General features: G+C 39.5%; 1 protein-coding gene across 1 annotated transcript; it reads right to left on the bottom strand.

The window, feature by feature from the left end:
* Positions 1 to 1,799: 1,799 nt before the first annotated feature.
* glra4b (glycine receptor, alpha 4b) lies at positions 1,800 to 12,428 on the bottom strand. Its single transcript, XM_084941762.1, has 10 exons — positions 10,908 to 12,428; positions 10,323 to 10,450; positions 9,479 to 9,546; positions 6,485 to 6,708; positions 5,307 to 5,389; positions 5,075 to 5,212; positions 4,756 to 4,970; positions 3,942 to 4,115; positions 3,338 to 3,430; positions 1,800 to 3,222 (listed from the first exon to the last, which is right to left on the bottom strand). The coding sequence occupies exons 1-10, from the start codon at positions 10,964 to 10,966 to the stop codon at positions 2,959 to 2,961; spliced, it is 1,446 nt and encodes a 481-aa protein (XP_084797888.1). The 5' UTR covers positions 10,967 to 12,428; the 3' UTR covers positions 1,800 to 2,958.
* Between the last annotated feature and the right edge of the window lie 72 nt (positions 12,429 to 12,500).

The following is a 12,500-nucleotide window of genomic DNA, read 5'->3' as shown; positions in this document are numbered from 1 at the left end:
CAACATAGCATCATATGTTTTTTATATTAACCTGTATGCTTTAAACAATTAGAGCGAACCCCAGAGTACAAACACTAAAATACAGTGTTGTAGAAGAAGTAGCTTTTCATACAATTACATGAGTGATAAATGGTCTGATTCTTATATAGTGCTTTTCTACTCTCACGGAGTACTCAAAGCGCTCTATACAACATGCCTCATTCACCCAATCACACCCATTCTCACAAGCACTTTATCTACACTTAGTGCTTTCTAACGACATTCATACACATTCATACTCCGATGGATGCATCGGAGAGCAAGTTGGGGTTAGTATCTTGCCCAAGGATACTTGACATGCAGACTGGAGGAGCCAGGGATTGAACCATCAACCTTCCGATCAGTAGGTGACCTGCTCTACCTCCTGAGCTACACCCCAGCCAGTGATGTAAAAGTGCATACATTAAAATTAAACTTCGGCATAGTATTTGGGTAAATACCCCATAGGACACAATACTGGGCCTAAATAATGTATAGCTCTAAAAAGAAAAAAAGACAAATTTTCATTCAAAACAAAGGCAAGATATTGTGGTGGCTGTCCCTTGTTTGAGCTAAGCTCACGCATGCAAGTGTAGTTATCCAAGGGTGAGTATAATATAGTAGAAGAAAACGACTGAAATGAACATCGATTCTGGATTCGTCACGGTGAGGGTAGCTGATTCGCACAAACACAAATACAGTACAGTGTCAAGGATCCTCTTATCTTTGACACTATTTAGGAGAAAAAAAAGAGGTCACACTAGTTTCACACAGTCTCAGTGCTGATGTTTGCCCTTTTTCTACTTTTTAAAATGAATAATTCATGTGATAACTTGATTTTATAAAAAGCTAAAACCATGTGATGGACTAGAAATGCTAACCTAGCAATACCTTAAGGACAAAATTCATGTGATGTACTGAGAAAGTTATTGCTCAAAAGGTATTTATTGCATGGCTTATTTATCATTTGCAAGCATAATGAAGACTGACTCGGGCATCAGATGGAAGACAAATGTAATGAAATGCAGTTTAGCATTTGTGAGATAGATCTGATAGTTTTTGAAATAGTCTTTGAAATAAAATGTCAGCTCTATTAAGCAAACATTCAACTTAATTGAATGTTGTCTGAATGAACCAAACTTTTTGCATCTGTCATTAAACAGTGAAAGGTAACACTATAATAACTTTAGAATTTCACATTAAATTGCAGATAGGTGAGAAACAACAGCGATGGGACATGGAGCACCGTGTCGCATCAGAACAGCTTCACTGTGCCTTGGCATTGATTCTCAAAGTCTCTAGAACTGTACAGTGGAGATAATAGACCCTCATTAGGTGTTTGGATGAATTAGGGAATGCAAAACACCATAGCATACAATTCCCATTACTGTGGATGTACATCAAACCCTTCAGTGACTGTTTGTGCCCTATGGATCAATGTGTTGTCATCCTGTAAGACAACACTCCCATCAGGAAAGAAATAAGTCATAACAGAATGAAAGTGATTGCTCAGAACAAGTTTCTATAGATTTAAGCGGACCCTCCTTTTTAAAGGGGAACGTGGACCCTAACAATAGCAATAAAATGAGGGACTGGATCCCTGGTGGCAAAACGGTGGCAGAAACAGACCATTTCTAATACAATGACAAGGCTGAGACTATCGAGGTTTATTAGGATCTTTATGCTAAGTCTAGATTATACTTTGCATTCACTGTAAGCCAGATCTGGAATTTATATGAGTACTGTAAAAATACACTATTGAGAAATTGTCCCACATAAAATGTTCTAGTAAAATAGTAGTGTTTGCGCAGCGCTCTAATGCATCACCATTGGTTGTGTTGGGTGGTCAGGCTTTGTTCCGATGTGGCTATGGTCACCTCTAGCTCCTCCCATGGGGTCAAGAGTGAAGGTTTTGCGCTACTTTTCGAACTGTACTTATTTTAGATGTACCAACAACGTGTTCCAGAGATTATTCGATAAGAAGAGACAGAGTGTACTCCTACTGTGTAATTTAGGTGGGCTTTGTTAAAAACCAGTACAACACACTTTCTGCAAGCCCTTAGGAGAACTCAGTACCAGATGTGTGCAGCTTAAAAAGCTATTCTGACAACCAAATAAGCCAGGTTCTGAAAAACTGAAACATTATTTCCTCACTGTAGTTAATGATTATTTCTCTGTGTTTAATACCGTATGAATAAAAACTATTTGGAATAGTAAAGTGCTCTCTGGAAGTTGTTAGTTTCTAATAATACTATATTTCTTACTTTAATTGCATTTACATAATGTTACTCTTGTTCCTGATAAAATATTTATAATATTAACATCTGGCCAGTATGCAGATATGAAACTAAAGATTCAGATGGTTGAGATGAATATTACTAATTCAAAGAGATCAAAGTATTTTTCAAGCAAACATATTTCTCAAACAGGATATTCAAGTCTTTATTACAGATTGAGCTCCTTCAGCAGGAAACCTAATATCATATATATTCATATTCCATAATTTTTGCAGCCTGCAATCAGACTCTTTTGATTCCTTTGAATCACAGTTACGGTGAATAACAAGTACATATTTTCAATGATACTGCAGACACGTGTTTTTGCACAATGCCCACCGTGGCATCTGTAAAATTCGTGCACAGTAAAAAAAGTAAAGGTGCAGTCTGAGTACATGTGAGGCTACAGCAACTGCACGCACAGATTTTCCTCTATAGAACTTTGACTTGATGGAACTGTAAATGCACACAATAACCTAATGTGAAAATGCACAAGTGCTAATAAAAAGTGCATTTTGTTATTCAAAATGTAAAGAAACCGCTGGACTCTTCCAGGTCACAGAATTGCTCAGTGGCACTGAACATGCAGTCAAAACACATCTTGCATGACTCAACTGAGGACTCATTGAAGGAATTAGCCAACTTGTTCATGGTCCTCAGTCTGTCACAGTATTCCTTGGACGTCTTCATGTCGCAGAACTTTATAGGTAACCCAATAAAGGACATTAAACATCAGGAAGCTCATGGGAAAAACAGCTCGGGAGATGGTATCAATCCTTTTGGCCCGATCCACAAAACGCCTCCGTATCTCATAGAAACCCAAACCAGGAGGTAGATCAGCAAAAATGGGTGTTGCATCCATTTCCTGAGAGGACAGTGCAAGTCCAATACTCTGGAGCAGAAAACCCTGCTGTGCCAGCTCCTCCTCCTGGAAGACAAAGACACAGCACAGACTCACTGCAAATCACTAAGCTAAACTGTTTGTTTGTTTTTTCTTTTTTTGGAGCCAGCAATTGGCTGGTGAGCAAGGCAACAGTACATACCCTGGCACAGGCACTGCACTGCTGGGATGCATTCCCATGAGGAGCATTGTTCCCTGACATGTTGTTTCCTTTCACCTTACTGTCACCGGTCCCCTGTGGGTGAGTGTGGGGGGAAAGCCGGCACAATTATTTAATCGTCAAACAGACTGAACTTTGTAGAACTTTGCTCTACTGCATAGATGTCAGGCCACATGCATTGTATTGCACTGCAGATCAAAGCAGATGTCGGGTGTACTGAGGTATAAATATTATAAAAGGTATAAAGAGCCCTTCAGCTGCTGTCACATTGCTTTAACTTGCCTTAATGAAGGCCAAATTTCTCAAAAATGTGAAGAACTGGCCAAAAGAAGAGCCTCATCTAGTTTAAGGGTAATTTATCCTAATTTGTCTTCCTTATTCTTCCCTTTCTCATGATATCCATGATGTTGAGAACATTCAGCCAGCAGTAGAATAAGGTGATGGCTTGAATTAATCACAGGTCAGTGCTGTGTGCTTTTCCTGACTGGAGTGTAGCATGCAGGTGAGTAGCAGCTCGTGCAGAGCTGGGCACAGGGAATAGCAGGTGACAGCTGCCTGAGGGCCTGAGTGGGTGGGCTGCACTTACAGTTCTCTGCTGCTGCTGCTGCTGCTGCTGCTGCTCTTTGAGTTTCTTTTTCATTCTGAAGAACTCCTTGTGCTGGCGTGAAACAAAGTTGACGGCTGCATACTCCAGTAGTGCAGCAAACACAAACAGAAGACACACCGCCATCCAGATGTCTATGGCTTTGACATAGGATACCTGCATAACCATAACAATCAACTGTCTCAATTAATATCAGAATCAGAAAGAAGTTTAACACCAGCTCTGCTGAATGAAGCCTCTAGTACATATACACAAAAGAAAATACTAATAAAACCTGTCAACATAGCAAAAATAGTTTGCATCAAGTATAAGCCACTGATTTCTTTTTTAAAAATACAACTGGAATATTACTATTATTCAATTGCGTTAATGTGCATTATTAAGGTAGTTCTTCAGCATTGGGATGTGGTCAGCAAGGGGTTTCTTTTGAACTGAGTGAAGAAAGATGATATATTATTGTATTTTTATATTATTTAATTATTTCCATTTATAATATTTATGTTAAATACATTTAATTTTTTTTATTAAACTGATTATACTATTCACTTAGAAAAAAGTTAAAACTAAATTATCCCACAGCCCGATGAAATGCATGCTAAGCTGACTGGTGATGCTAAATATGAATGTGAGGTTGAGTAGTCCAATTAGAAACTGAAATTTGGGTGCTAAAAAATTCTCTTGTTAAATCTATTTTATCTGATTTGACTTTCTTGGAATCATACAACCCCTCTGTATTTCCATGCTGACTTTATCTTTTTAGTAAACAGCAGATAACTTGCTGAAATTTGCTTCTGACCTTTGGCAGGGAGGCCCTGGAGCCAGAGCTCTGTGTTGTCATGGTGAGCACAGTAGTGATTCCCAATCCCACCCTTGCGGGAGCTGCATCCATGTTGATCCAGAACGACACCCAAGACAGGATGACAGTCAGCAGGCTCGGTATGTACATCTGGATCAGGTAGTAGCCCATTTGGCGCTCTAGGTAGAATTTGACCTCAATGCAGGTGAATTTACCTGACGACAGGAGGAGGCAGAGGTGCAAACTGAAAGTCTTATTAGAAGGTGATGGACAGTGTGTACTGAGAATGTAGGACAGTGGGTCGTCATATGTTCTGTACCTGTGTTGTAGTGCTTGGTGCAGTAACCAAGACCTTTCTCCTCTTTTAGCACAAACTGAGGGAGCATTAGATCATCAGCAACCTGCACTGCTCCCACATCCAGCCATTCAAAAATCAGGTCATTCATGGTGTAACCAACTAGAGGCGAAAGAGAAAGTGTACAGTCCGCAGTAGTTTTATGTCAAAACCGGTATGTAATGTTTTCTTAGCCTGCCTAAGAAGATGAACTCACAGCTTTCAAGCTGCATGGTGCACGTCTGGCTGTCCATGGGGAAGTTTTTCAAATCCATGGGACAGGAAAGCGTGAGTGTCAGTCTGGAAAACAGAAGCAGCAGCATAATAGTATATGACATGAAAAGGTGCTACCCTTGAACCTTATCCCATAGGCAAAAAGGCGAATGGGGGACTTGGCTAACGACCACCTGTGAACTCCACAGTACTGGCTATTTCTTACTCATGTGTCACTCAAACCCTTTTTTTGAACACTCACCTTACATCAGTGGTCACATCAAGCAGCTCAAGCCTCTCCGGCACCTGTCCTCCCTTCCATTTTTCTATTTCACTGCCCCCTGTACAGGCTGCAGAAAGCACTGACAGGTGCTGACAGACATCATGTCAGCCTTTATGGTGGGCTTGATATAAAAATGGGCTGAGACACACACACATCACCACCATCAGTTTAAAAAAGGAAAAAAGAAAAAATAGGGATGTGCCCCGGTTACAGAACATAAAGACCGAGATTAAAAAGCATTCCGTTATTTAGTACAGGTGTTTATAGATAACACACAGATGTTATTTAGCTGTCACATCTTTCTTTGTTGAATTATGATGTATTATGCTGTTTGTTTCACTGACCTATTTCTCTATTTTTCCCCTCCTGCACTCACAAAGCAAAGCCTCTCACATAAATGAGCAATATTGCAGAAAGGAGGAACATAAATGACCCTGGTTTAATGTCGTCCACAGACACTGTGGTTATCCCCAAGTGAGTAAGTGGGGCCATAAATAATATAACCAACCTTAAAAAAAAAAAAAGATTTCCAGGGTTAAGGATTTTGTTCCTGTTTATCTTAATTACTAGAACTAATGCTTCTTTTTTTCTTTCTATTCATAACTCTTTACCATTATGCTACGAGCAGCACATTACTGACCTGATTCCTCTTTAGCCCGCAGTAGCTGCTTAACAAGAACTTGCTCACAGTGCATGCTGGACAGCACAATTACAACTGAACTGAACTGGAGTGAAACAAATATGTAGCAGTCCATACACTTGGATGTTTACAGTACTTCTCAATAGACTTTATATTCACTGAGCTACCCATCAAAGCATTTTTGGGAATGTGTTTGATAGTTGAAGTACTATTAACACTTAACCCCCCGTATTTAATAAACACACATAAAATGGCTCACCTGATGCTGTAGAGGACATTTCCGTTCTGGAAGATCCGCAGCAGTTTGTTGTCTGTTGTAACCTCGTGAAAGTTTGCTCCCTTTTCATTTGCAAAGAATAAGTCAGGTTTCCAAATGGAGTCCAACATTGAGGGGTCCAAGTCCAGAGAGTCATCAGGGTACTCCTTATATGCTAGTCGAGGGTCATTCCACTGCTGCCGTAGAAATACATTGAGCCGATAGTCCTAAATTATGGAGGCAACACGTAATTAAAAACTGCGTAAACTTATAAATGATGAAAAAATGTATATATGCATAATGCATATGCATGCAAGTATGCTGCATATGTTCAAGCATCTAATTTTAGCAAGAGGGCAAAAGTAAAGAGAAGAACCATCCTCTAAGCAGGCAGGCGTGACTGTGTGTCTGTGTGTGTTTGGGAAGGGGACAAATGGTGACAAACAGGCCTGAGTGCTCCCATAACCTGAACAACAGCAAACTCCACTTACAATTTCATCAATTAAAATTTTATGTCTCTCTCCTTTAGTATTTTACAAAATGCACAAATTCTCCAGGCTCTAAACGTGAATAAATCAACAAACATGACCAACCCCAGACATTCTCCAGAGGCCTTGTAAATTAAGGATGGCTGCTTATTTCGACAGAGAAAGACACATGAGAAGATCTTTGCTGACACTATGTTATGCACTTACAAGATGGTGTTTGGAGCAACTAAACAGTCATAATCTAATGACATGAAACTTGGCCTCCACCAAGAGTCAGAGAGGAGCCAAACAAAAAAAAGAAGCTTCAGATGAATAAACAGTAAAGTGTCTGATGCATCTCATAAATGAGCTTTTACCAGCTCTGCTCTCCAACTGCTATTAAAGTCGTGGATGCTCATATTAAATGTGGCCAGAGTTTCAAATAATGAGGTCAGTGCTTTTTGGCTCTCCAGTGAGCCCGGGGCTTCGGGCAGTTTTAAACACTCGTTTTCAGACAGATTTTCTACTCTTGGCTCTGTACGAAGTCATCCCAGGCTCACATCTCAGGCAGTGAGCACAGAAACCCCACTCGTCTGCTGTTTGGTTTGCGAGAGGCAACCAAACTGACCTGACACAGGGGAGCTAAAACTGCTTGTTTCACACCGAAGATAAACCGAGGGGCTGACACCAAAGTTCAGTGTAAATTAACAAGGATTATTTTCAACTCTGAGTCATGCAGACTTACTTAACTAAGTTGGAGCTGGAAAGAAGCACAATTGCCCCCCTATAAATTTTGACACAGGAACTATTGGTCTGTGCTATTGGTTTTCCATTTGTTTTGGTACTGGCTTTAACTGGCAGCTTCAGTCATCAGTAAGAGTAAGATTAGTGCCAGTTATCATATTACAAAATGTTATACAGATTGATTGTGATACTGACTGACTTATTTTATGCTAATTCATGCACATGTTTACTAAGTAAAATACTGAATACAGGACCTTAAAGTTGTAGTATTGTATCTCTAAGCTGTAGTATAACTGCTTTGACTGAATTAAAGGATGTGAATATAGTTTCCAGAACATTATTCACATGTTCTGTGAGTATAAGAAGGGATTAATATGAGCTACGACTTCTAACTTAGAGGCAATGATGCAAATTTATATTGAACATTATTACAGTGAAAGTGGCTACAAATGTTAGCTACAGACACTCCCATAAAAGCTCAGCTATTTATAGGTGCTCCTTGAGTCTTTAGTCAAAGTGACATTTTTAAAGAGGACCTATTATGCTCACATCCAACTATATATTTATATTCTTGGATTTTACTACCGTAGCTTTGCATGAATCATAAATCAAAATAATCCTTATTTGTCTTATGTGCTCCTTGGTGGAGACCCTCGGTCCATCGCCTGTTTAGAGCAGTTTGAAGCCTTAGCTTTTACCTCACTGGGATTACCAGCACATACGATGTCAATATTAGAAACTTTGGCTGTATTTATTATGAACATCCACTACTGTAACAGTATATGTGACAAAAATAAAGAGATAATGGAGGTAAAGCCCAAAGGAGTTCAGTCACAGTCATACAAATGACAAGCTTTCATTTGCATAATTCTGGATATTTGAGCCCTCTTATTGGCAGAATTAGTAATGTTCATTTAAATTGTCTGTCACAGACCCAGATTTAAATGTAGTTCAGGGTTTTGGGAAGGCCATTCCAGAAGTTTCATCCTGCGTTATCCATTACAAAACCAGTTTTGATGCATGTTTTGGATTGTTGTATTGGAACATTAAGTTATGTCCAACTTTTGTCTGTTTAGTTGAGGCGAAGTTAAAGAATTTAGAGGTAGTCCTCCTCCTTCGTTAATCCAGCCACTGTGCAATCTATCAGTACCACTGACGGTAAAACAGCGCCAGAGCATGATGCTACCAACACCATACTTCTTAGCTGGTACAGCGCTCTCGGGTTTAAAGGCCTCACCTTTACTCCTCCTGTCATTGTGGCCAAACAACTCAGTCTTTGCCTGACCATAAAAACATTTGGCTTGTCCATCAGAGCAACTGCAAATTTCACTCGAGCATGAAAGCACTGATTGTGGAGCATTCCCTTCTTTCCTGGCCAGCACCCTCTGATGATCAAACAATCATCAGTTCAATGAATAAAAAATAAATAAGTTCAAAAAGGAGAATCTACAGTTCTCCTTGTCTGATCTTCATTGGGTTTCTTGGACATTTCTATTGTTCTGAGTACTCGTCAGTCTAATGAGTACTGTCAATTAACTGTCTATTAACTTCACTAATAAAAAGTTAATAGGCCTTGGCCTTGTCAAGTTATAACACATTTTAGAACCTTCAGCACCACTTTTTAAAAGATTTAAGTGAGTATATATGCCTGTATGTATACTTTTGAACTCGTGTGGATTCGAGAAATTCGAAGTTACACACCCGTTTTTTTAAGTCATTAAAATGTATGTTGTACAATGGCACCTTCAAAAAAGAGCAGATAAATTTAAAACAGATGTTTTCTCACCATAGTTGTTTCAGTGATGGATCCAAAGCTATTGATGAAGATGTTACAGGTCACGTTGACAGGAGAACCTGACGGGAGGACACATCTTAGTAACACTGCTTCCTTAAATACCACTGACGATGTTTTCTAAAAGGAACACATCAAATATTAAAGCTGATGAAGAGCAGGGGATTCCTGTACCACAACATCTGTTTTTTCCCTTCATAATATGCCATGCCGTGTCCTGATAAAGCTTTATCCATGATTACAAGCCTGAAATTGTGTTGTCATTTCCAGTATGCTCCCATTAGCGTAGTCCATCTGTCGACCACTGGAACTTTAAATATTTCAGTGAGTCATTTCCGAAGAGGCAATTATTTATTGATTCAGTTTTACTTACATTGGTGTGTTTATAGATAATCAGCAGAGATTTATCCACAATGCACCGACAAGGATGTGGAGCAAATATGAAATATATATGAAATTTGACCCTAGAGGCGGTGCAGGAACTATGTGAGAGAGACTCTGCCAGTTTCACAAGATTGGACTGGAAAGGGCCTTTGGGGTAACATGCAAGGGTGACCGCACATTTCTGTCAAATAAAAACAATGTGAAAGAGACGTCTGTGAAAAGACACCATCACCTTAGGGTGTGGGACAACACAGAAACCGTAACAACACATGAGGAGGAAAAAAAGGAAAAAGACTTTCGCATGGAGACATCGTAGCTTGCAGCATCTCTTGCCTCTGACCCATCTGTGAAGGATTTGTGCCACTTCACTGCACAGATTGTTGTGCAAATTGAGCAGCACTCTTTCTCACACCTTTTCAAATAGAGCAGTATTTGCATGTGGGAGTGCAGTTACCTTTGAAATTTGGTCTGATGCGAGCATCATAGCCAGATGTGCGTCCCATCAGTTTGTCCAAAAAGTCAGAGGGAGAGGGCGGCTTGACTGCCCTGCTGGGGAACTTCAGCTCCTTACATTGCACAGACCTACAGGGTGATGGGGCAGTGATGATTCTGGCTTCACTGACATAAATATGAACTTAATGTCTAGCTTCTTAATTTGGATTAAGAAGCTAAAATTTAAGTTTGGACATTACATGTATTTTGTGATTAAAGGTGTCCTGCTGTGAATAAAATTGCAGGCTTTCTGAATAAAAGAACAATATCCATGAAATTACTTTTTTCTTTAGATCTGTTTCTCAAATCTTGCAAATTTAATTGGGTATTTTTACCTAATGGAACTGTTGCTTTTTAATTATAGATTACAAAATATTTAATGCATGTTTCTTTCCACTTAAAGAGAAAAAGCTGTGTCGACAGCTTCTTTGTTAAAGAAGTGCAAATGCAGTATCAGAGCATGTAAGGTACAGTAACTGCCCCTTCAAATAAGCGTGCAGGCTGGCGCTTGCATTTTTGAAAGGAAAGACTTTCAAAACTATCTTACCTGCCTTGTTGAAAAATGACAAACGAAGCCCACAGTGGACACAGGATGTGCAGTAGCATTCTGAGTTGGTGGACCCAACAGATGAGAGAAAAACGGCCAAAATTTGGAAGGAAAAAAAAAAAAAAAAGCGAAGATGCGGAGAACTTTCAGGCGCTGGCTCCTGGAGTCAGATGAGCCTCCCTCCCTCTCTGCAGGTGTAAAATACAGGAAGCTGCTGCTCTATAATTCAAAATCCAAGGGAACTTTTTTTTCTCCTTCCCCTGCCTGTTTGTGTGGATCACTTCAAGCTTTATCTCTTTTTTTATGGCCATATGCATGCTGAAGGAATTACTGCAAGAATTTTTAAAGGGACAGCAGCATTTTTACAGCAGAGTTGCCCCCGACGATGGTCTTCGACGCAGCCTCAGATCTGCACTTTCAAATATTTGGGATTCAAACTGTACTGCTTATAAGTACTTCTATTAAACAGATCTAATTATGAAAGTTAAACACATATAGCTATGCTTTTTTTTTTTTCTCTTTAATTTCTGGATGAACACAGCTCTGCCGGTGCTTAACCCACATTTTAAAAAACTTTAAAGAGGCATGTAAATAAGCCTGAAAACTGTATTTTAATAACAAGGGAGGAGAACCTTTACATTAAAATGACCCTTCCACCTCCTTTTAGAATCAGGTTGTTCAAAGATATTTTTGGTGAAACTGTATTTATATTGCCATCAATTTACAAAACCACATAACATCAGCACTGAATGGGCCTCAAATTGGGCAGGAGAACAGAGAGGTAACTGCCAAGTTGGCAAGATTGTTGTTCCACGCAGAAGGGAAATAAGATAAAGGCATAAAGTTCCTATTAATTCCAATGCAACACATCTCTGTGTCAGCACACATCCAGAGGGGATTTATCTTTAGCACTGCTGTTAAAAGTTTCTGGTCTAATTATTTCATCTACAAACTGCCACACAAATTCACATATAAATGCGGAAACTCATATTTGTTCCTCCACATAGAGAGGGGGCAAGCTCAGCCATTTCCTCATGTAAAATTAATGTCAGAGAAAGCGATGGGACGTAACGGCTGCACGTGTTTGCCTCACACTTGAAAAGGCCATTCTCCACTCCGCTCTGGAGCCCACAGTGTCAAATTGGATAAGAAATGTGTTGGAATATAAAACATGAACGCCTTCCTAATAACAAGAAGCCCTGAGTAAAGAAAATAAATAAATAAATAATTCTGTCTGCGTGCACATTTTTACCTCTGGACAAGAAAAGTAGGCCAAGCTTCATTTTAGTGATATTTTGCTGGACTGCGAACTGGATTTACTTCATTAGATCATATTACCGACACACTGTTAAATGGAGTAGTCAGGTGCTTTTTATACAGGCTGGCTTTTCCCATTTGAAACGATAAATACGTGCTTTTGATCTGTGGTCAAATCACTATAGCCCACACGCATAACCATAGCAAATGTAGCAAGCAGCACACATTGATGCTCCAGTGGTTCAGATTAAGATGAAGCACGCAGACTTTAACTACCGTCAAAACAATCAAAGCTCCGAATGGAGGTAAACTTCTCGGTTGTCAGTGTCATTTTTC

The sequence above is a fragment of the Perissodus microlepis genome, chromosome 10, assembly GCF_051167445.1.
Source record: "Perissodus microlepis isolate ML-2025 ecotype Zambia chromosome 10, ASM5116744v1, whole genome shotgun sequence".
Lineage (NCBI taxonomy): Eukaryota > Metazoa > Chordata > Actinopteri > Cichliformes > Cichlidae > Perissodus > Perissodus microlepis.
The sequence above is the reverse complement of the archived record's forward strand: the minus strand, read 5'-3'. Positions and strand labels throughout refer to the sequence as shown.